General features: G+C 29.9%; 5 protein-coding genes and 1 long non-coding RNA gene across 13 annotated transcripts; 3 read left to right on the top strand and 3 right to left on the bottom strand.

Moving 5' to 3' along the window:
- Window positions 1-424: 424 nt before the first annotated feature.
- Window positions 425-5544, bottom strand: SCCRO4 (DCN1-like protein SCCRO4). Of its 5 annotated transcripts, XM_076622484.1 has the most exons (8): window positions 5404-5543; window positions 5090-5204; window positions 4919-5011; window positions 4478-4690; window positions 3885-4020; window positions 2449-2815; window positions 2172-2379; window positions 425-2091 (listed from the first exon to the last, which is right to left on the bottom strand). In XM_076622484.1, exons 5-8 carry the CDS (start codon window positions 4007-4009, stop codon window positions 2006-2008), a joined length of 786 nt encoding a protein of 261 aa, XP_076478599.1. In that variant the 5' UTR covers window positions 4010-4020; window positions 4478-4690; window positions 4919-5011; window positions 5090-5204; window positions 5404-5543; the 3' UTR covers window positions 425-2005. The 5 variants fall into 5 exon arrangements, with proteins under 5 accessions (XP_076478599.1, XP_076478601.1, XP_033193094.1 ...); XM_076622486.1 differs by lacking the exon at window positions 4478-4690 and having other exon boundaries at window positions 5404-5544; XM_033337203.2 differs by lacking the exon at window positions 5404-5543 and having other exon boundaries at window positions 5090-5245.
- A 132-nt stretch (window positions 5545-5676) lies between these two features.
- Window positions 5677-8091, top strand: LOC117158360 (fidgetin-like protein 1). The gene is made up of 2 exons (XM_033337195.2): window positions 5677-6106; window positions 6190-8091. The coding sequence occupies exons 1-2, from the start codon at window positions 5952-5954 to the stop codon at window positions 7985-7987; spliced, it is 1953 nt and encodes a 650-aa protein (XP_033193086.1). The 5' UTR covers window positions 5677-5951; the 3' UTR covers window positions 7988-8091.
- A 15-nt stretch (window positions 8092-8106) lies between these two features.
- Window positions 8107-10321, bottom strand: LOC117158362 (uncharacterized). 2 transcript variants are annotated; one of them, XM_033337199.2, is made up of 8 exons: window positions 9832-10321; window positions 9451-9697; window positions 9268-9393; window positions 9097-9199; window positions 8887-9010; window positions 8647-8812; window positions 8436-8564; window positions 8107-8374 (listed from the first exon to the last, which is right to left on the bottom strand). In XM_033337199.2, exons 1-8 carry the CDS (start codon window positions 9946-9948, stop codon window positions 8199-8201), a joined length of 1188 nt encoding a protein of 395 aa, XP_033193090.1. In that variant the 5' UTR covers window positions 9949-10321; the 3' UTR covers window positions 8107-8198. The 2 variants fall into 2 exon arrangements, with proteins under 2 accessions (XP_033193090.1, XP_076478596.1); XM_076622481.1 differs by having other exon boundaries at window positions 9268-9381.
- Window positions 10322-10616: 295 nt separating this feature from the next.
- Art3 (arginine methyltransferase 3) lies at window positions 10617-14827 on the top strand. Its single transcript, XM_033337198.2, has 9 exons — window positions 10617-10807; window positions 10879-11006; window positions 11289-11642; window positions 11728-11897; window positions 11964-12122; window positions 12191-12378; window positions 12456-12682; window positions 12770-13129; window positions 13205-14827. The coding sequence occupies exons 2-9, from the start codon at window positions 10994-10996 to the stop codon at window positions 13312-13314; spliced, it is 1581 nt and encodes a 526-aa protein (XP_033193089.1). The 5' UTR covers window positions 10617-10807; window positions 10879-10993; the 3' UTR covers window positions 13315-14827.
- Window positions 14687-18745, bottom strand: LOC117158363 (uncharacterized). 3 transcript variants are annotated; one of them, XM_033337201.2, is made up of 7 exons: window positions 18410-18745; window positions 16659-16791; window positions 16081-16335; window positions 15857-15928; window positions 15684-15770; window positions 15411-15606; window positions 14687-15333 (listed from the first exon to the last, which is right to left on the bottom strand). In XM_033337201.2, exons 1-7 carry the CDS (start codon window positions 18461-18463, stop codon window positions 15222-15224), a joined length of 909 nt encoding a protein of 302 aa, XP_033193092.1. In that variant the 5' UTR covers window positions 18464-18745; the 3' UTR covers window positions 14687-15221. The 3 variants fall into 3 exon arrangements, with proteins under 3 accessions (XP_033193092.1, XP_076478597.1, XP_076478598.1); XM_076622482.1 differs by lacking the exon at window positions 18410-18745 and adding an exon at window positions 18040-18135; XM_076622483.1 differs by lacking the exon at window positions 18410-18745 and adding an exon at window positions 16857-17322.
- Window positions 18071-19186, top strand: LOC117158367 (uncharacterized). Its single transcript, XR_004464398.2, has 2 exons — window positions 18071-18296; window positions 18395-19186. It is a non-coding gene; the product is annotated as an uncharacterized LOC117158367 (long non-coding RNA).
- Window positions 19187-23189: the final 4003 nt, after the last annotated feature.

Genomic DNA, 23189 nt, shown 5'->3' with positions numbered 1-23189 from the left:
TTTTCTATTTAAATTGAAATACAAATACGTGTAGCATGTATGTACAAATATATATAAATATGTTTGTGCGCTTATAAATATTGGCGCGTTTTTTAAATACACTAGACACTAGCACTTAATGTTATGAAAGCATTGATACATTCACTAGATATATGAAATTGTTTATGTAGAAATTGAAAAGTATAATTTTAGATTTTTATATAACAATTAGAGAACATCATTAACATTATTACCACTAGCTATCTATTTATCGGTTATAATCCTAGATTTTATATTTAGGATTGAAGACTAACTTAGGTTTAAAATCTAAGACAATTGATTATATTCAAAAACTATAATGTGTGGATGGAGAAATACACACATACACACGGAGAGAGATAGAGAAAGAAAAAGAACATCATTATTTAAATAAAGAAAATATACATTTATTGAAAAAAGTATTTTATTTATTTTACCTTCGTCATTACATTACATTCTCCACATCGCAATTGTATTGCAGCGATATACGATGATTTTTAATTCTTGTTTCTAATTTCTTCATTATGATGTATGGGTTTATAATTTTCCATTAGATACTTTTTCATTTGTGAATTAAGATTACTATTAATTTGGAAGTTATGAGCGGAATTTTAAATTTAATTTTATATTATATCATTAATGATAACATTAGTTGTAATAGAAGTGCTCATGCAGGAAAAAATATACACATACACATAATTAAGCAACTTTGATGTAATAATTGAACTAATTTATAATATTACCGCAATAATTTCCTATGTTATTATTACTAGACAAATTTCTTTATTAAATAAAATTCAGAATCACGATGTATGTCCAACTACTCGCGATTAAATCTGATAAAAATTGGCAATTGATTGAGCTAAAATATAATACAAATTATTTGAACAATCACCATACATTTAATCCATTTTAGTTGTCGCAAAAATTTTTATGACAAGAAACATATTTAAAAAAGATCGTACTGTACCTCTCTAAATTATTGAAAATCGATTAAAAATATACATATACTTGATTTTTATTACAAAAATATACTCAATCCTGTTTAAATTTCTTGCATTAAATAAAAACATAATAGTGTATTATCTTACCGAATATTTCGAAATAAATTTAATTCCAATATTGCATAAGTGTTATATTGATTTAATAAGAAATTCGATATTCTAATGTACATCGATATTTATGGCATGTATAGGAATTATTTTATATGAGCTAAGTAATATGTACCAATGTGTTCTATTGTATTTTAGATATTAAACATTGTAATAGCACTTACATACTATACATGTTATTTTATTTATGAACCTACTTAATAACATTTGTGACTATTAAATATTTCGTGATAATAGTTATACACATATGTCTAAATTTTGTAAACATTTTTATATGAAACATACTTAAACACTGTAAAAAGAATTTTGGATATATATTTATGAATAACTTCGCTTGTAATTTTATACTGTATAACTTATAGTAAATCAAAATAAAAATTCGTTATACTTATTAATATCTAAAATATAAAGCTATTACAATTTTATTAATTTATGAAAATAAGATTGAAAACTGCAATAGAAAATTTATCTCTTTTATACAAAGCTTAGTTATATAGGTAATATACACTGTGTTCTACTTTTTCCATTTTATAATAGAAATTATATTTTATAAATTGCACAAGTAAATCTTATATGAAAATATATTTATTTTTAATCACAAGAATTTCCGCGACGAACCTTGGACTAGCAATGAATGGTGATAAGTAATTAAGAATAATCTAGAAAATTTGTAACCAGAGTCCACTTAGAACCGTGTAAAATCATATTAAGATAGACTACTTACATTATCATTGATTAATAAAAAAGGTAGTACGAATGATGATAATTGAAATGTTGCGAGGTTATGATAGAAACAGAAATTTCGTTATTAACAAAATATGGTGATAGAAAAGATGAGTTCTTTTTATTTTAGTAGACTATTATTATTGAATGTTTCAGCTGCCCCTAGCTTCTGTTGAAGATGCTTCTTCACCACGTTGTATTTTTAACCATTCAACAAATTCATCAAGCATTACTGGCCCTGTAAAAAATGCATGCACTAAATGTAAAGTATGCACATAATTAAAATATATTTGTCAGTGACATTATGCGATTACGCACATGCCCCATCTAAATCATAATTAGCTAAATCATGATTGATTGTACGAGAAAATTCTAAAATGTTGCACCACTGATCTTTATTGATCACTTTGTACTTCGATTGATCTAGGAACTGGGCGAATTGTGTAAACAATGGCCAATGTTTTCCCAAAAGTAATTGTAACATAACTCTTGCTGTTTCCATATCCATACTTCTTTGATCTTTGTCCTAAAATATGGTGTATAATACATATACATGTCTGCAAAAGTTTTAATACATACAAAATATAATGCTTACTCTAGCAAAATCATAAGCATATCTGTATATTCCCTTAAATGTATGTGGATCATTTAATTGATTCCTTAGGTACTCAAGTTTCTGTTGTATTTTACTAATAGAATCACACTGTAAGTCCGAAAGACCTTTTAACCATTCGCTTAGTGTAAAGAAACCCATTTGTCGGGCATTCATTTTATATGCAAGAACAAGCATTACTACATTTTCAGGTTCTACACCAATATCCTCACAAAACTTTTCCATCCCTTCAGGCCCAAGAGTATCTGAATCATCAGGTGTTGTATATTCTCTAAACCATGTGATACAACGTTTTTGGGAAAAAGATGAAGCAGTTGGAACATCTTCTGTTTTTGAATAACGTCTTGCACTGGAAGGAAGTAACATGTTTATTGTATTTAACATAAAAGGATCCAACAATGTGACACAGTTATAAAGTTTAACTTCAAATCGTTATTGGTTTATATATATGTCGGAGAGGACATTAGAATTAGGGTTAGGGGCGTGAAACGAATCTTCGTTTGGGTTACACGTTGTCGTTGTGCAATAGAGAAGACATTGACTAGTGCAAATACGATTATTATAGAGCCGGACAAGTAACCGTGGTAGTTAGGCACTCGAGAAACTAATGACAATGATCCTAGGTTCAATAACGAATCCGCGGTCGACGGGATGATAGATGAACGTACTCACAAAATCTAAGTCGGATGCGTGATAATCACTGGTCGTAAAGGGGTACTCCTTTCATCAGTGAGATCGCGAACGAGAATGCCTTTCCCGTCCCGATGATGCCACAGAGGAAAACTATAATGGGGTGTGTCTAAGGATACGAGATCATCGGATTCGTCGAGAAAAGCCTTCGTTCAGAAAGTAAGGGAAATTGACGTTGCTGCTAATTGGTCAATCTCCATATCGGTGGTTAGAAAAAGATGCTAGCCGCCCTCGAGGGAAAGTTGCTAGTGGGAGACCGCGCTCGTTGAAAAATATGTCTCCCCTATCTTCTCGTAGTTGGGACAAAGACTGTTTGTCTGTTTGAAGGACTTTAGTTAACTAAACCTTAAGATTTATAACGGGCCCTCGGGCTAGCCGAACACGTACTGCGGAGACGCATCGACATCTGGCAATCATCTTACTCGAAGAATAGGGTCTGCGTGTGGCGAGCCACGGGACAGAAACCGTTGGAATGTTTACTGTCGCGTGTCGCCACGAATATTTCCTTTAAGGAGAGCTATAGAATTACTCCATACCTTTGCTAGGCAAATCCCGTGACCGCGGCTACGTTCGGCGACTGACTGTCGCCTCGAGCCCAAGCTCATTATCACAACTCTTGAACAATTACAATCGGATTGAATAACTACAATTGTTCAATTACAGACTCCGGTGTTCTTTCATCTCCGACATATATAACATAAGTTTAAATTTGTTGTAACACAATTTACCTAGATGTATGTCTAAGTCTTTTTGAAGGATGCCTCGATATACCCTCTTCATGAGCACTAGGTGACATTTCAATAGGCGTATGATGATTTGTGCTAGAGGGCGCTCTACGCTTGCTGCGTGGCATCCCTCTTTTAACTAAAAAAAAATAATTTAACGTTTACATGAATTACCATAAAATATATTAGCTAATTGATATATTTATTTACTTATTATACACAGTCCTTACCTATTAATTAATATGTAATAACTAGTATATTAAAATTCCTAATATAATGTATATGTATATAATTCTCAAAAGTAAATATATTATTAATGAAATTCTTAATAACATATTAATAATTTATAAATATTTTCAACTGACATTAATTACAATAGACTGTTATATCTAATTTATATAAATTTTGATTTTTTAATTCAGTAACTAAATATGTAATATATATATTTATAAAGATACTCTCAATTTTCCTTCATTATGAGAATAAAAAATATGAATTGACAAAACAACAATAAGTCAATATCAAAAGAGGCATATAACTAATTTGTCTATATATTGAAATAGTATACAAAGAAATAGTATAAATAAATTACTTACCACGCAGCAACAATGTAAGTAATATAAAAGATTAAGAAGATTTAAAGGATCCGTAATATAGCTGGTTTATACTGGCTAAACTGACATTTCCTTTCAGTCTTAAAAGATCGAGTTTGAGGTTAGGTTCGGCAATTAATTGCAGTATATCGTAATTTTCAATGTTTTTTACTTTAGCTTTAACCGCTTTGTACATGTGATGTTGCAAATAAATACCTAAGAGTTATTAATATATATTTTCAGACACACTAATCTTGAATTATGTTTTTAATGTAGAAAAAGAAGTATCCAGTTAAATAGTTACAGAGCTTATATATGCAAATTATTTTCTGCTGCGACATGAGTCGTATCGTAATACCAAATGCTTGCAGAAAGATGAATCAATGATTATCACATTATAATGAAATATATAAATGTATAATAAATTGAAAAGACCCTCCCTACCTTGTTGAATGAACCACTAGAACAATTGTACCAGAAATGTATTTCTCAGAGTCAAAAGTCAACATCAATATAAAACTTGCTTTGTAGTTTAGTCTATAAAAATAATATCAAACATAGTGCCAGCGTCATCAAATATTTAAGTAATTTATTAATTTGGATATTTTGTACTACCTAAACGCTGTACGGTTAAATAAAATTTTTTGCAGCTCAGCTTTATTTCATTTTATTGCCGTTTTGAGACAGCATGCCTTTTCGCAGGGATACCAAATGCAGAATTTACTTCCCACTAGCATGAATAATTATGGAATAAAAATGAATATTGATGTTTCATCATTAATTTGTATTATTTTAATATTAGCAAGGCTTAGTATAGAAAACTTAAAAATGTAAAAATTTAAGTGATACGGTGTGATACCATAAACTAACAATTTAAAAAAAACATACACAATTTATAAAATATTAATACACTATTTAAGTACATTTACCATTTTTATGTTAAGATTGATCTTTTATTTATAAATTAAGAATAAAAATAACATGTATACAAATCAAACCAGAAGTGAACAACAGGATAAGGGCATTATTCAATATATATTTTTGTAGCACAGTTTAGGTTCACAAATAATGTTATCACTTTGATGTTGTTTTCAACGTTACCGATTCAGCAATAGTCAAGTAGCAGTACCGACCGTTAAATAAACAGAGATCTTGTTATTAACAGTCAAGGTACAGGGGGCGTAAAAATCTCCGTGATTTTTTTCACGATCGGTATTTCAGAACGTGAGACAGAAAAGTCCAAATCCCAAATTATGAATGTGAATGTTGTTGATTTGAAATTCGAAATTATACATTTGTATAAATAATTACATTATAAATTTTATTATCATCGATAGTAGTTACATATGTTTTGTTAATTCTTCCTGTCTAATTGACAAATTGAAAAAGTAATTAACAGCTGACTCTTTATTTATGCTACATTATAATAGAAGATTAAATAAAATTTATGTTAATACAATATTTTTGAGAGACAAATATGGCTACTATTGATGCAGAAATTAATAAGGAGAAGAATAATTTCTTAGCTGCATATCACATCCTAAAATTTTCAAAAAATGATAAAGATGATACAGAAGTTGTAGACATTGAACGTAGATGTTTTGCTATGAAATATTTAACAGCAAAACAATGGTAAGTTGTATAATTTTTTCCTCTATTCAGATATAAGTAATTTATGCAATATATCAAATACGTACATAAATTATTTCATTTAGTGAATCAGAAGATGTAGCAGCTTGTCTACTTCAAAGAAGTTTGGAAGATTATCAAAACTTAATGGAAAATAGAGATGGGATAAATAATTATTGGAAACAATGTAAGTTACAAATACCAAAGATCAGTAGTAATCCACAGAAATGGAAGTCGGGTTTATGCGATATAAATATGGCATTAAATTTTGTGAAATCTTTACCTTGCCAAGATAATAATACCATGCCATGTCATACAAGATTATTTAATGACAGACACGTGGAGAATATTATTAATATATGGAAAAATAAAGAAACTGAATCAAGAAATAGAAAGATAAGTACTCAAGCAAAACCAAATCTTAGTCAGAGTTCAAATGCAAGTAGTAAAAAAGAAGTTGAAAATAACATGCAATGTGAAATTGATAAATCGTTATTTTCATCCAATAGCTCTACAGATGAAAGTATTAGCACACAAATGAGTTATAGTAAACAATCTAAGACATATTCTGTCAATCAAGAAAATCAAATTTATGCGCGACAAAGGCCTGTCAAGTTTGAATCTAGATCAAACTTTAAATTTACAAGAGAAGATTCATTTAAAGCATCTAAAAATAATCAGGACCAATCGAATTACCACAGAAATAATATGAAATTAAAAACACAAGTTTCTGTTCAGCATAATGAAGAAGATCCTAACACTGTTAAATCTAAAATGAGTTTTTTCAAAACTGCTAGAGATGAACTAAATGTGCAGCAAATGAAAGCTAATAAGCCAATGCAAAAAAAGACTCTAGGAGGGAAGGGATCTGTTAATTCTAAATTTGTTTGTCCATTTAAAAGGGAAAAAGAGAAAACTCAGGAAAACACGTACAATAATGAAAGTGACACAATGGAAGATGAGAGATTAAAAAATGTAGAATCAAAAATGGTTGAACTAATCAAGAATGAAATAATGGATTCAAAGACAACTATTTGTTGGGATGATATAGCTGGTTTAGAATACGCGAAAAAGATTATAAAGGAAGTAGTTGTGTATCCTATGTTGAGACCTGATATTTTCACTGGTTTACGTCGACCACCTAAAGGAATTTTATTATTTGGTCCACCAGGAACAGGGAAAACACTTATAGGAAAATGTATAGCATCGCAAAGCAAATCAACGTTTTTTTCAATATCTGCAAGCTCTTTAACTTCAAAATGGATAGGTGAAGGAGAAAAAATGGTCAGAGCGTTATTCGCTGTTGCTAAGGTTTATCAGCCATCAGTGATTTTTGTTGATGAAATAGATTCGCTGCTCACTCAAAGATCTGAAACTGAGCACGAAAGTTCTAGGAGATTAAAAACTGAATTTTTGGTGCAATTAGATGGAGCTACAACTGCAGATGAAGATCGCATTTTAATTGTAGGAGCAACAAATAGACCACACGAACTAGACGAGGCAGCACGTAGACGACTGGTTAAAAGATTGTATGTTCCTTTACCTGAATTCCAAGCTCGTAAACAGATCATAAATAATCTATTAATAACTGTTCCACATAATCTTACTGAAGAAGATATAAATAATGTAGCTGGACAGACAAAAGGATATTCCGGAGCCGATATGTCGAATTTATGTAAAGAAGCTAGCATGGGACCAATTAGAAGTATTCCACTTAGTCAATTAGAGAATATTAGAAAAGAAGATGTCAGACAAGTAACAGTCGATGATTTCAAGGAAGCACTGGTACATGTACGTCCTAGTGTATCAGAATCAAGTCTAATAACTTACGTTGAATGGGATGCTATATATGGAACTGGAACAGCACAGAATTATAAAGCATAACACATACTTTTACCATTTTTATACTAGTATTACAGTGTATTTTTGTACAGTACAAATTTTTATAATAAAAATATTTTTGAGCTATAGTGAACAACTTCTTAATAATTACAATCAAAAACTCAAATTTATTATTATATTATAAACAAAACTTAATTTATAAAAAATTTTACATTAGTCTTATAATTACATTTTGGTTTGCTTAAAGAGTATATTACATAAACTTAACAATATAGAACTTTTTGTGGTAACCAATAATTAAATATTCCTCAATATTAACCATTATATTTAATGAAATAACAGTTGAGGAGTCAGGACACAATTTGTTTGAATTAATAGCATTAAAATCAATTGCTCCAAAATCGTTTATATAATATATATGAACATTTCCTGCACAGAAGTAATTACTTAATACAATTGTAAATAATCTTATATTAAATAGAAAGATTACCTGAGTCCAATCCCAAAATGAGTACATGCGCATATATTAAAATTGCAGTAGGTGTTCCATGTAAAATAGGAAATAAATTATACATCTTCCATTCTTTTCCTTGTACCAAAAAACCCACATATCCATATTCTATAATAATTGCATTATTGAAATATTTTATTAATTTTATATGACTATTTTATATATCTATTTAGTGTATATAATTTCTTACCTGCAATACAGGCAATTATATTTGGTTTAAATACATAATAACGACGAATTCTTATATTTAGTGGTCGAACACGTGTATAAGAGTTGACATGTATAAGTGTATAATCCTTTTGATTTGCATTCAAAGTCAAATCTACACAGCACCCTCCTTTTGTATATAAAAGTACCTAAGTCACAATTTAATTTAAATAATAAATCAAGAAATTATAATTTCTTTATATAGTTACTCCATTATTATTACTTTATTATTGTCTGCACCAATAGCAATAATATTATCTGAATCAAGTTCATACACAGTTTTTGGTATTGATCCCACAATACTTATTATATTATGCATGGCGATATAGCAATAACTGTAACTTGTACTATTAAATATTTAATATTTAGTAATGATCACATTGATTGTTTTGATTATAGTTGTTTTGATTATAGTGTGTCCTTTAAATCATACCAAATTAACTTTCCATGGGTTCTATCAATTGGCTTCAATGTACTCACATCCCAAAAGCATATGTGATTATTTATAGAACTAGATATACAAATAATACTTGTTCCTATAAAATATAAATAATTAATTAGAAGCCTTCTTATCAGATTTTTGTTTAGTAAAATTTATAAATACCATCTCTGAGAAGCTTTACACTTTCTATATATTCCATATGATCAACTATATGTTTGCTTGTACGTAAATTAGGTATATTGTAAAAATAAACGAATCCTGCAGATGTCCCCATTGCTAATAGATTTCCTAGAAAAAACATTTGTTATGAATACTAAATACAATTTTGTATCTTTAATGTATTACCTGAAGTATCTATACAAGTAATATATTCTGAATGATGGTCTTTTAATGGCTTAATACATTTACTTTGTGCATTACATTTTTTCATGTTTTTGCATTTAATCCATAATTTGTACATAGCTACCCAAAATTTAACATCATGTTTCTCATAAAAATTAGTATATTTCTTTGGACTCAATGTTTCGCATAAAGTGGTCCAAAAATGTTCAGGAATTTTATCTTTGCACAATTTATGCCACAGGGTACTTTGCTATAACGAATAAGTCAGAAAAATAATTGGGAGATTAAATACGAATATGTATTAATAATAATGTATTATGTGAGTATACATACTCATTCTGTTAAAAGCACACAAGCTTTGTAGTAAAAATTATAATTATTTACCTGCAATACTTTATCGATAATTTCCTTCCAACATTTACAAATTATTTTCAAATTTATAAGTGTTAGTGGATCGACGTACAAAAATATATGTTCCCATATATCGGGAGGGAAAATCATTGTCGTATTATAAATCAAACAAATTAAACGTAACTAAATGAAAAATGTTCAAGATTTTCAGCTATCACATATGTATTTCCTGTTAGCTGCTTGCTACGTTCTATGCTATAAATGTATGTAAAGTTTTTATCGATTGTTATCGACTTTCATCGCAATGTTGTTGCGTGTTGCGTTCGAAACAATTTTGAAAATTCCTGAAATTTCCATTCATAATTGCGTTGATGATTATGAAAGTGGAGTAAGTTTTATATTCTTTTTTTCAAGATATTTAGATATCTAGACTTTTACATTTGGGTAAAAGTACTTTCTCATGATAAAACAAAATATTTCACGACAAATTCTTAATTTTATAGTACACATTCTTTTTTAGATAAAATTTTTAATTAATTACAAGATTTTTAACTGCTGAACAAATTCACGACAATATTTTATGTTACTGTAACATAAATCGATGTAATATGTACTAAATGATAAATGAGATTTTTTAATTTTCTACTCAGTAACTTTCATAATCACCGGCGCAAAATTTGTCCGATGAGTGACTCCATTTATGTTACTAAATTTAATAATTGTTGAAGAAGTATGATTAAATCTATTTGAGAGCTTTTACATAAAATGCTTAATGTTTATAAGAAGAATCATTTTATTTCATCATATGTCAAGAACTACATAGAAGTTATAGAATTTATAGGGTAGGTCGAAGTTCCGTTGTATGTTACATATCGGAGAAAGTGTTCCAGTTTCAGTGCAAGATTCATCAAGAGGATAAAAAAAGCTTAAAAAGGTCAAGAGCATTTGATGTTGAGTCGAATCAATAAATATTAAATTATAGTTTAAAGAGGACCATCTACGCCAAAAAGTTTGTATTGGCTAGGAACGTGATGTGACATAGAAAATATTGATTTGACATTAAGCCAGAGCTTTTACCAGGTTCTGCACGTGTACGGATGAGTGGAATCTCTAACCTTGAAAATTTTAAACAATCTCGTCTCTATAAGAATAACTGTAGCAAATTTACTTCATTCATTATATAATTAATTGCAAAATGACAGATCAAGGTATATATAATATTTTGTCATTTATATACTTATATATAATACAAATTAAGAATAAACATTTATAGCTAGCAATCACATATTACATTTTGATTATTTGGAAAATTTTTGATATTGTATATCTAATATAATAATAATTTAAAAAATTTTATAAATATTTTAAAATTTATTCAGTAATTTTCTGAATTACCAAACTGTTGCATTTTTCTATTGATATTAAATTTTAATATTATTGATAACACTTAATATTATTGTTGATTGTTTTTAATGTTTTTCATTCCTTAGCTATTTCTTCAAAAGATAATTATGAATATGAAATGGATGGAACAAGTGATGATGATAGCGGAGATGATTGGGAAGAAGTGACAGAAGATTTTGAATCTATACCGTGCCTTTTTTGTAATGAAGTTGCCAATAACTTTTCTATAGCACTAGAGCATCTAATAGCTTCACATAGATTTGATTTAAAAAACTTTATAATCAAACATTCTTTAGATACATATTCCTATATTAAATTGATTAATTTTATTAGACATAAAAATGTTTTACCTGATCAGCTAAATGCATTGAACATAAAAACATGGGAAAGTGAGGAATACTTAAGACCTGTTATAGAAGATGACCCTTGGTTAATGTTTGGTAAGTATGAATACAATTAAATTCATTACAAATTAGTGTTTCTTAAATTATATTTGATTTTTCTTTATTATTTCTGCACACAAAGATATTGAAGATTTAGAAGAAAAGACAACGAAGCCTATTGCATATACTGTGAATTCAGAAAATGGGTGTGTCACATTATCTGAGGCACATTTTGCCGAATTACAAAGAACAATACAAACACTTAGAGCACAATTGGAACAACGTGAATCAGCATGTCTTTTGGCAATACAGGTATTCACACAAAAAACTTAATGTCTATATACAAAATAAAACAGATATTAAAACATTCAATTCTAGCAAATAGATGAAATGGCAGAAAAAGCACAAAAATTGATCTTAGATGGTGATTTAGATGAAAACAATACTCTCAGCTCTTCTGGTAATTCTAATTGTAATGTTGATAAGGGTTACTTTAATATTTACAGCCATTTTGCTATACACCATGAGATGTTAACAGTATGTATATGTATATTTTTTTAATAATGAGTATGATTCTTTAATAATGAGTACAAGTATTTTTACAGGACAAAGTACGAACCGAAAGTTATAGAGATGCATTCTTAACAAATGCTAACAGATTTGGTAATTGTGTGATATTAGATGTTGGTTGTGGAACTGGAATTCTGTCTATGTTTGCAGCAAAAACTGGATGCCGCAAAGTAATTAGTGTTGATCAATCAAATGTAATATATCATGCAATCGATATAGTGAGGTAAATAGAATATAATAAGTAGCACTTTCAATATTTGGTTTTTCTTATCTAACATGATCTTTTTTAATATATCATAGAGAAAATAATTTAAGCGACATTATCACTTTAAAAAAAGGTCGGCTGGAAGACATTAATCTCGATGAAGATAAAGTAGATGCGATTGTGTCTGAGTGGATGGGATATTTCCTTCTATTCGAGGGTATGTTAGATACAGTGATATATGCGAGAGATAACTATTTGACTCCTGGTGGAATACTTCTTCCTAATAGATGCACACTCAGTATTGTGGGAAGTGGAGATACTAGTATGTATCTTTGAAATAATAGAATTATATAATATTTTTAAATTTACTCTTTCTATTTTATTATTTTTATCTTATCAATTTTTGTAGGGAGATATGTCGAACTCATTGATTATTGGTCGAACGTGTATGGTTTTAAAATGAGCTGTATGAAAGCGGAGGTTTTACGCGAACCGAGTATAGAGATTTGTAACGCCGACGAATTAATAACTAGCACCGTTGAGATACAAGCATTCGATTTATACAAAGTAACGAAAGATTGCGTAAATTTTTCATCGCCTTTCGAATTTAAAGTAAAAAAGACTGGATCGTTAACTGCGATTGTTGGCTATTTTGATATCTTCTTTGACTTGGACAATCCAATTTATTTTAGTACGGGACCTTATTCGCCTCCAACACATTGGAAGCAAACAGTATTTTCATTGAACGAACCTATTAGCATTACCGAAGGTAAGTTAAATAAAAGTTGAAATAAAAATTATTGATTGTCAAATACAAGAAAATAAATATAAGAATTTTTTATAGGGGAAATTTTACGTGGTAAATTAGTCTGTCGTAGACATGTTAGAGATATTCGAGGACTCATGGTTACAATTCATATTAAGAATACTAGCCAGGTTTATTACTTAGAATAATCTAATGATATTCGCTTTGAAGTCTACTTAATAGACGTAAGTGCCAAAAAGGAAAAAAAAAGAAAAAGAAAAAACAAATAACATAGGGTCCATAACAGCTTGCTGGCTATAAAATTGTTGATGACTATCATTAACAATTAAATAATAGATGAAATATGGTTTAAAAAGCGTAGGAAAAATCGTTCAGTATCCGTATTTTTTATAGGATTGTGATTTACATTTTGAGTCCCTGTAAAACTGTAGAAATCATATAATCTCGTATAGATCGAAAGGTTTGACTCCTGCAATGATGAAGATAGATATAATCTATCTATCAATCTATCAATCTATATATATAAGATTTTTTTACTTTATTATATACTTTTTTTTTAATATATATAACCAAAGATTATACGTTGATTGTTTCCGTAAATTATCTTACATAATCACAACGCACATGCTTTCTACAGGATATCGTCGCAATTAATGCGAACTTTACGGTAGAGATTATTTACGATTCGTGCCTTTTTGATAGTCGATAAACTTAAACATTTATAATTGACCATAAAGTTAACATTTTGGAAGGTTAAGTAGTTCCGAGAAAAACGATATGATAGCGTTTCATTTTACAGTTCTGTCGAATTATGTAAAAAATTTTACGATGGTGTTAAAAAAGATATTTAAGTACATACCCGGTTGCACAAATATTCTATTGATTCAAATAATGATAGTTCCAAATTTTTTAAATATTTCTTAATGATCATTTTAAATAATAATATTTTGTATTTGAAAAATGCATTTTAAAAAAAATGATCAAATTTAATTAGTGCAGTCGGGATTATTTTACGCTTTTATTACACAAACAACGATTTCGAGTTCGCTCGAGTTAAATTTAATCCAAGAATCCTATAAATAACTTCAACAAATGAATTAAAAAGGGGATATGCATCATTTTTACCAGCATATCTTCTTCCGCCACGATACTATGTATCTTGAATTTCAATATTTCATACTTGTTAATGACTAATCGAATCGTCCAGAATTTATTTAAAAATACAAATATTTTTGTCAGCTTTCTTGCATGTGCTATTGTAGAATAAGTATCCACATTTAATAATTAACCGTTAATGAAACGAAAATGAATTAACACCAATTATAAATCCGATATTTCATCTAATATAATTTATAAAAAAAAATAATGTGATTATACTTCTTCTCGATTTCCTTTAAGACTATTCTAGGAAAAGAATTTATGGTGGAATTGTATTGGTTACGAACCTATAAAAATTTAGTTCCCTCTTTTGAAATTGCCTGGCATGTTATTCGTAACCCAGGGTCAATTTAAAAAGTACTTATGCTTCCAGATTAAGGTATGTAATACAACTCTGTGATATAAAAAAATAAGTAATAGTAAATTTATTTGATTGTAAGTCAGAAGGAATTAATGCCTTCCTTGATTATAATATGTGTACTTTTACATAAGTAATCTATTACGCTAATACTTAAAATCAAATAAATTGAAAAAATCTTACAAGTTTAAATTATTTCGTATTCACATTTTGCTATCACGTATTTCTATAAATTCAGTCATACATATAAAAACCTCGACATTTTTATTCATTTATACTGCTTTTTACGTTATTTAAATCTAGTCAGTATGTATCATCTATAATACTAGATCTTTTCTTCTTAGTCTTTTATTTAGATTATTGATTGCAAGTTGATGCTCAAACGTTTCGATTCAATTAACAAAATACTTTCACTTCCTTTTTCAATATCAAAATATACATTGACAAATCTCTAATTGTAGAAACGTTATCCTTTTAAAGCAATTTTAAGATACATCCTGTGAGCGAAATTCACAATAGGTCACAAACGTTACTTTTACTTTTTTGTACAATTTTTATAACAAATGCAATCCTAAATTTTTAATATCGGAAGTTTGGATTATCAGTTTGCCAACCCTTTGCATTTGGTCCAAATTGATAAACTAATCTTCTACCGAGTACAGGTTGAAAAATTTTGCTTTTATAATAGTACCTGAAAGAATATTTTTTATATAAAAATATTGCAGAATCACCAAACATAATTTAAACAAAAAGTGAATGAAAAATTACCTCATTGCTCGACTCAGTTTCTCGTACGTCATTTTTGTGTTTCCTTTTCTTGAACCCCATCGTTTCGCGACCTCATCGCTTTTAACGAACCGAAATTTCGCTTGAGAATAATCTTCCCAACAGATTAAACTTGGACACGTTTCTCGATTACGTAAGAGGTCCCTGATGAACTCCCAAAGCTTTCCCTGGCTAGTAGCTATATAACATTATATTGGTATCATTACATCATTGAATTAAGAAATATATACTTTAATTCAAAGTAAAAATGCTTACAACTTTTTTTTGGTTTTAATACCCTTGGTCTCCCTGGTGGCCGTTTGGTAGTTTGGTAATCAATACTATTATTATCTGATTCTGCATCTACAAAAATAAAAACAATATTTACGTACTTTATTATAAAAAAAGATAATCATCTCGTATTAAAAAATTCGAAGGATTTATATTACCTGATGTACTGTTGGAATTAATTCGCGCATATTCGTCTTCGGAATGAGGATGGATGGTATTAAATGGCGGAACTGTAATTACATCGTTTTGTTTTTACTAACTACTAATGACGACTGATTCTTAAATAAAAACTATCAATGAGATACAGCGAAATAATATTATGGTAGTTTATTACACTATTATTTTTTGTTATCAACATTCACGCGTAATCACAATTACATACGTATATTCGAGATATGCTGAGAGTGGAGTAGGTCATAGAGTCGATCTCCGTACATAGGATCATGGTTGATAAAATCGTCTCTGGTAAAGGTGACCAACTCGTTTCCTGGTACCGCAAGACTATGTTGTATCAGACTATACGGTTGTCCGATATAAGATGCCGCAGACATCAACCAGTTTATTGTTTCTTCTTGACACCAGTTTCTAATAGGTTTATCAGACCAACCGGTACCATCAATTTCATTATTTTCATCACCTGTTGAATTGAAAAAATTGATATAAGTCGAAAATGAAAAATATATCAAGATAAAATGAAACGTACTTTTATAACATCATAAAACAAGATTATCTTTTAGAACAAATTGTTTGGAAAATATAATTACTACATAATAACTGGTTCTATATGATTCTATATATAAATATATAAATAAATAATAATAATATTTTATATTGTAAAATGTATATTAATAAAATGTTAATGATATATTAATAGAATTAATATAATACTAATTATAATAGTAACGTTTGAAAGTATAGATATAATCATTATTAATATAAATGAAAATATAGGTGAATTACCAAAGTAACACTTTTTTCGGGGAGGTTCGTAACTACGCGTGGTCAGGGCATTAGTTTTCAATGTGACCAATGAGTCCATGTCCAGTACGAAATGATCATCGTCGTCATTTAGATTAGGAAACGAAGGGCACACCTGCAAACAGAACATATCGCATGACAAACAAATCCGAAACGAAATCGGGTTTCTACGTTAATGACCTTGTTGGCGTCTTCAACCGTCTTGTCTCTTTTTATCGCTAGAGACTGAGAAAAACGAGATCACTACAATCTCGTTTCCTTGGACTGGCTTTTATACGTACGACAAAGATATATACATATATGTATGTATTTACGTCTCGATTCTGGGCAAAGCATCTACATAAAACGGATATCGGTAATTTGCAATAAATAACCGCAAATCGTTGTTTCAAATGTTATTTATTTTGTATTACGTGGCTTCGAACGCTTTATGCAAAGTCAAGCATGCGGTAAATGATAATAATATCTTATATTAGTAAATTAGTGTGCATATAAGTGTTGCTTAGCCGCAATTAACTGATATGTAACATTATTGTTCCAAGTATCATATTTTTATAATTATTTTTGTCGTGTTTCATCTCTTTGTAGTAGTTTTTTCTTCATAATTTCCAAATATTCAATAGAGAAAGTATCATATTTTAATTTTTAGTCTTTAAGTTATTATTAAATTTTGTATGGATGCATGTTAATCCGTGTAAACTTATTTGGACGCTGTAATGAGTGCTATTGATATCTTTTGATATATTTTCTTTTTTTTTTTAATAATATATATAAATGCAGCATATATAGTTTGCCATAAAAGCATTTGATACAACGACGGTCAGTAGATAGTCATATAGCCTTTTTTTCGATTAAAAAATTCCAACTAGCATCTGTGTCAATATTTGCGCAATAATTTTCTGTATCAATACAATTGATACAGCATTGTCAGAAATATTGTTCTGTTTCGTAGAATTGACAACATTTTATTGCTCTCACAAATCATTTCACTAAATCTACAAATGCACTTGTTTCGCACTTAGGTGCGAATACTCGTACGATATAGACGCTCGAGTTATCGCGTCGCCGATCATCATCACTTTTCGTAGAAACGCAATTTTTACAATCTTTCAACTCTTTTCCAAACAGAACGATAAACTCTCGTACTAACTTGATAGAAATATGTTTAAAATTTTTATTGTATCTAAAGAAAGAAATGAAACATCGTTTGGTACCTCGTAAATCGGTTGTCAAAAACTTCGAACAGTTTTTCTATTTATAACTTCTTCTAATTCTTTTTATTCGTTACATTAAATTTACAAAAATCTTCGATTAATCATTAGAAGTTAACACTGTAATTGTTCATCTCTCTATTCCACTTTACCTTAGTCTAAAGTACATTAATGGCATTTCTTACGATATGCACATATGAATTAAACGAAATAGTTTTCCCAAACGTTTTATAGCTCTCCGTTTTTCATACTCAAATATCAGTCTGGAATTCGAGAAAAACACAGTACTTTTTTAGAAAGTTCATTATAGCACACTAGCGCTTCACGCGGTGCAGTACTAACAAACCTTTTTCTCTCTAGCACGTAAGGCTCACACATGCGTTCCTTCTCCAGAAAGATTACAGAACAGGTAAACAAGTAAAACTCATATAAAATAATCAAAAAACACCGTACAATCCACTAAAACCAATTCAAATAATCCAAACAACAACTTTACAACTTTTTTAGGTAATCGTAACTCACCTCCACTAAGTCGGTTCTATCGTAACTACTGAACGGATCCATTATTAAGTTCATTCGATTCTTCAACTAAGCAAATACAAAGACTGTCGTACAAACGTAACAATATGTTCGTTACAGAGAAGTGTCACGATTTACGCGAAGGTAAATGTATGTCACAGCGCGGCGTGAACAAGTCGCATCACTGTCTGTTGGAAAACAGATCGAAAACAATTATACTTCAAACTAAACACGAGGTCGCGGTGTTGTCCCGCAACGCGATACTGATCGCCGGTCGCCGAAATGTCTCTGACGAAGACGCCAGGCGATGTGGTGACGCGAAAGACGTCAGCGGGAGTATCACGGGGACGGATAGCGCGGAAGAGCAGGTTTCAACGGGGATTTCCCGCTCTTTGGAATTGACCAATCATCGGCGACGTGCTTCACGATAGCTGACGCAATAATTGCGGATACACACCATTGGCGGCGGTTGCCGAGATCCGGAGAATTCGAGACGAAAACGCAACCGAAAATATAGCTAACGCGACGGTTATTCCCCGAGTGGCTTCATTATTTTGCGATCCAACGAGGTCGACCGGACGGTGCACTGGGGTATCCGTATCATCGAAAATCTGGCCGAAAATTCATCTTCTTTAATTTTTCCTCAACTGTGAAATTTTCATTTTTAGGAAAAACCAAAGCAGGAATATTATATTTACAAATTTTATTTCTGCACCTTTGAAGTGATACATACGTGTAATAAATAAAGCTAAATTTTGATAATGGTCTCCTCAGCCCTTATATACCGTATTTTTTATTGTTGTATCAACTACTCTTTTATGATAAACAATATTTTAAAATGGACTATAATTTATTCATGTTTTTTAAGAATGTCATGTATCACTTAAAATATCATCCTGTTATATTTCAGGATACGTCCCAATTTTTGTAAAAAAAATTAATTGTAAAGAATGCTTTGTTACGCTTATAGTATAATCGCTCGAATTGAATTTCTTTAGCTATTGTAAGTAGAAATGATAATAATGTTACGTATTTTTTAAACCACTAGAATCATTTGGAATTAATTTGATAATGCGGAATCAATTTGCGATATAATGCAAGAGCGAAAGTTTAGAAAAAGAAACGGAATATCTTGCAGACTTTCGTCGAATCAAGAAAATTTTTAAGAAGAACCTCAAGCGTTTAAACACAAAATGCATATCTGGCTTAAAGTAGAAGAGAAGAGGGTTGCATCATAAGGGGTTATAGTGTACTATTCAAAATTCTGACATGTAAAATAGATCCTCTGGTTTATATAAAAAGAGAGTTTTTTAAATATATATTTGGGCAAATATATGTTATGAAAAATTCATATGTGGCGTTTAAAATACGTTTTTTCCAAACAAATACATAGGTTGTTTGCCGCCAAGTAGGAACACGTGTTGCGAAGATTCGAGTTTTCGCAGTTCAAATTACTAAATCAACCAAACGATATCAATCTTTTTTAAGGTTAAAAGGTTGTACGTCCAATCGGTTGTATATAAAATGATTCTGCAAAAACAAATAACAGATAAGAAATGATCGAATGTAATTAAGTGTGCATGTCTGTGTACAAATATCTTAAATATACTTTATACTTTCATTAACTAAACAACGCATGAAAGAGTTATCGGATATAAATATGTTGTCATAGATGGAATTTCATTCAATGATTTAATGTAATGATTTATAATAATACTAATTTGGGTCAGTAAGGTAAATTTTTCTAGTGAATAATATGCAGTTATAGAAGCATATAATTAATCTATTTAGTTAAATATATTTTAATTTCATGAAATATTTAAATTCGACTGCTTTAATTATCTTATAAAATCATTCTCACTCTTTCCAATCTTTTATAAAAATGCATGCGACTTATATGCTGTATTTACAGATATCATTATATTAATGTCTTCAAATATTTCCAGTCGATCGATATGCTGTTGCGCGAAGCCAGAGTCTTGCGGTTAATCTAATTTCCATAAAATGGAAATCGCTATCGGGCTTCGATTTTTTCCTGGAAGTATCTTTTTTTAAAAAAAAAAACATTTATTGCAAATCAGCAACGATTCAACGTACGAAACAGTTACGAAATAACCAGGAACAAAAATTCGTCTGTACGACAAGACTTCGTCGGTATTCCCGTGACATTGAGGCGTTTGAAGATCTCTACGAAGATTCCATTTTTTTTCTCTCTTACAGCGTTATTAATAGACACAAGTTGTTCGTCGCATAATTCTCAATAGATTGACTAGCTAGAACCAGTGTGAGAAAAAAAGAAAATGATACTCTGCAATAATGTGCACGTATACCAAATTTTCCTGGAATGTTGGAATACGTTTACATATAGTAGAGGTAAATAGATTGTCAATAATACAGAAATTATATTTTTAAACTTTGTATGTATCATGTACTATACATTTCAGAAATATTTTCAATGGATCCACTAATGTGTCCAATTCGTACGTTCTACCCTGTATACATATAATGTTTCCATCGCATTCGTCCAGACAAAATGCAATATTCGAAAAAGCTTTTCACATTGGCGGCGCCTATGGACTCGTTTATTTATAGTACGCCACGATGTCTCGACATCGGAGTGTAAACATGTCGGTACTACCATGGACTTCATTTTATTTTACGATGTACTTTTCTCTCCTTTTTTCTCTCATGCGCCTTCTTTTTTTCTTTTCCTTTCAATTACGTCTCTACACTGGGAAGAACGCGCTTTTTATCATAACCGCAATCCGTGAAACTCCTGGGGATTACTAATAACTGATTCGAGGAACTGTGATCGCGCAAACCTCGCCGAGCTTTGATTTTATATCGGCTCTTTCGAAACATTCTGTTTCCTGTAGAGAAATTGAAAAATCAACGAATAAAGTAAACGAAGAAGGAAAAAGGCAACAATGATAAAGAACAAAGATTATTTCGGTTCTGATGTTAATTAAGGAAGTTGTGGTATTTTAATCAGCCTATTTCATAAATTTAGACGAAAAATGTAAGGATTACATATCTGTGGTTCACTTTAATCGTTCTTTCATTTTTTATGCCGAAGAGTTGAAAAATTCCCCAGTAACTTCCGAACTTGTTCTTCCAATTGCGAGTCACTTTGTTTTTTAGCTCGAATATAGCCTATAGTACTCGTAAGATGAATCACTGACCTATCATAAGAATTGTGATAAAGACTCAATCGGAATAACAAATGGAATTTTCTTAAGGAAAACCTGAATATAATTTCTAAGGTCTCAGAGATTCCCATCCTTTGTATTACTTGGTAAAGTCCTTCTTTAAATTCTAATAATTTTGTTAAACTGCGATCTTGTCGATGTTGGTATATACTTATACTACACACGTATATACTTACTTCGCAGTTGTTGCTGAAATATAAGAAATGGTCGTTTCGTTGGTTGTCCAGGTTAAAGCATCCCTGATCACATTTACTAGGTTACAGTTTTTGTGTATCTCGGTTTGCTCCACTATCCAGATAGATGTTGATTAACATCAGGAAGACCTATAAGGTATCCCAATAATCCTTTGATAATCTTTGTTATTTTTAGAAATGTGATGTAAGGTCATTTACAAAGCTTGGATATTTAAAAATTTTACAATTATTTTTTAATTATTATATTACGAAGAAGTCCATGACACGTAAAGATAACATAAATAATCATTTCTTTATAAACGGAAGATTTTCAGATATTTCAAATTTACATCTGTTGCAATATTGTATTGATATAAATGGTCAATATTTTGGGCATCTCTCGTTCTTTTGTCCCTTCGTTTATTGTCGAATGAGATTGTATTAGACGTCATTGAAATCGTCTGAACGAAGTCTTTTAAGAGTAAGATTATTTATTAAAATAAAATTGATTGTTGTTTTTATACTTTGATGCAATCTCATTAAATATGTAGAAATTCTATGCGATTAGCTTTTGCGCAGGATTCATTGAAGATCGTAATGCATCGCACCGCGTTTATATAAAATCACAAAATGAAATTATAAATGATTATATTACACGTTAATGGTTATCCTTAACCGGCAAACGCAAAAATTCTGTCGTCCATCCATTTATCGGAATATTAGGATCAGAAATGATTGGATGTCGAAAAAGAAATAATCTACTTGTTTGAATATAGTAGTTGTATGCAAATTTCAAGTCACGTACAATACATACGATCACAACTGGGAAATATTTAATAGCATCGATATGTGAACACTTATCGAAAGTTCACGTCCTGTTAAATTAATATCTTTTGAAGGTATTAAGATATCAAATTCAATGAAAATACTCACTGCCCTGTAAATATAAAATTTTTGTTATCATTATACGAAAAATTCACCAAACAGTCTAACGTTAAATAATATATTTATGTATATCGATATATTATACCTATTCTGAATTACAAATTTAACATACAAAACAAACATACAAAAGTACAAACGTCCCAATATGATCAATCATTGCGAATAAAAACATTTTCCAAAGTTTTTGTCACGAAAAGAAATTTTATAAGAAAACACGTGAACTTTATGCATTATTCGACTTTGAATATAAATGATGTTGAATATGTATATTTATAATTATCTGTACTTGATATGAAAATGCAAATTGGCTTAAACAAATGCTACGTTTAGTAAACAAAACATATATCAATGACAATTACAGTAATTCAATAGACGTAAATACACGCAATGAAAAGGACAAAGAAGATTGAAAGCCAAACATGATCGTTTCTCTTTCTTTTTTTTCACGTCTTATAG

This window comes from Bombus vancouverensis, chromosome 10 (genome assembly GCF_051014615.1).
Source record: "Bombus vancouverensis nearcticus chromosome 10, iyBomVanc1_principal, whole genome shotgun sequence".
NCBI classification, from domain to species: Eukaryota; Metazoa; Arthropoda; class Insecta; order Hymenoptera; family Apidae; genus Bombus; species Bombus vancouverensis.
This window is presented reverse-complemented; position numbering and strand designations above follow the sequence as displayed.

Excerpts from the sequence above, each read along its gene's own strand:
- SCCRO4 (XM_076622486.1), bottom strand. The coding sequence starts at position 4,009 with ATGCCACGCAGCAAGCGTAGAGCGCCCTCTAGCACAAATCATCATACG. Across the intron at positions 2,816-3,884 it reads AGACTTAGACATACATCTAG|TGCAAGACGTTATTCAAAAA; the intron begins GTAAATTGTGTT and ends ACTTCCTTCCAG. Across the intron at positions 2,092-2,171 it reads TTATGATTTAGATGGGGCAT|GGCCAGTAATGCTTGATGAA; the intron begins GTGCGTAATCGC and ends CATTTTTTACAG.
- LOC117158360 (XM_033337195.2), top strand. The coding sequence starts at position 5,952 with ATGGCTACTATTGATGCAGAAATTAATAAGGAGAAGAATAATTTCTTA. Across the intron at positions 6,107-6,189 it reads TATTTAACAGCAAAACAATG|TGAATCAGAAGATGTAGCAG; the intron begins GTAAGTTGTATA and ends TATTTCATTTAG.
- LOC117158362 (XM_033337199.2), bottom strand. The coding sequence starts at position 9,948 with ATGATTTTCCCTCCCGATATATGGGAACATATATTTTTGTACGTCGAT. Across the intron at positions 9,200-9,267 it reads TGTAAAGCTTCTCAGAGATG|GAACAAGTATTATTTGTATA; the intron begins GTATTTATAAAT and ends TATATTTTATAG. Across the intron at positions 8,565-8,646 it reads TATAATTGCCTGTATTGCAG|AATATGGATATGTGGGTTTT; the intron begins GTAAGAAATTAT and ends CAATTATTATAG.
- Art3 (XM_033337198.2), top strand. Across the intron at positions 12,123-12,190 it reads TACACCATGAGATGTTAACA|GACAAAGTACGAACCGAAAG; the intron begins GTATGTATATGT and ends GTATTTTTACAG. Across the intron at positions 12,683-12,769 it reads TGTGGGAAGTGGAGATACTA|GGAGATATGTCGAACTCATT; the intron begins GTATGTATCTTT and ends CAATTTTTGTAG.
- LOC117158363 (XM_033337201.2), bottom strand. The coding sequence starts at position 18,463 with ATGAACTTAATAATGGATCCGTTCAGTAGTTACGATAGAACCGACTTA. Across the intron at positions 15,929-16,080 it reads TCAGCATATCTCGAATATAC|TTCCGCCATTTAATACCATC; the intron begins GTATGTAATTGT and ends ATGTAATTACAG. Across the intron at positions 15,334-15,410 it reads AAACTGAGTCGAGCAATGAG|GTACTATTATAAAAGCAAAA; the intron begins GTAATTTTTCAT and ends ATATTCTTTCAG.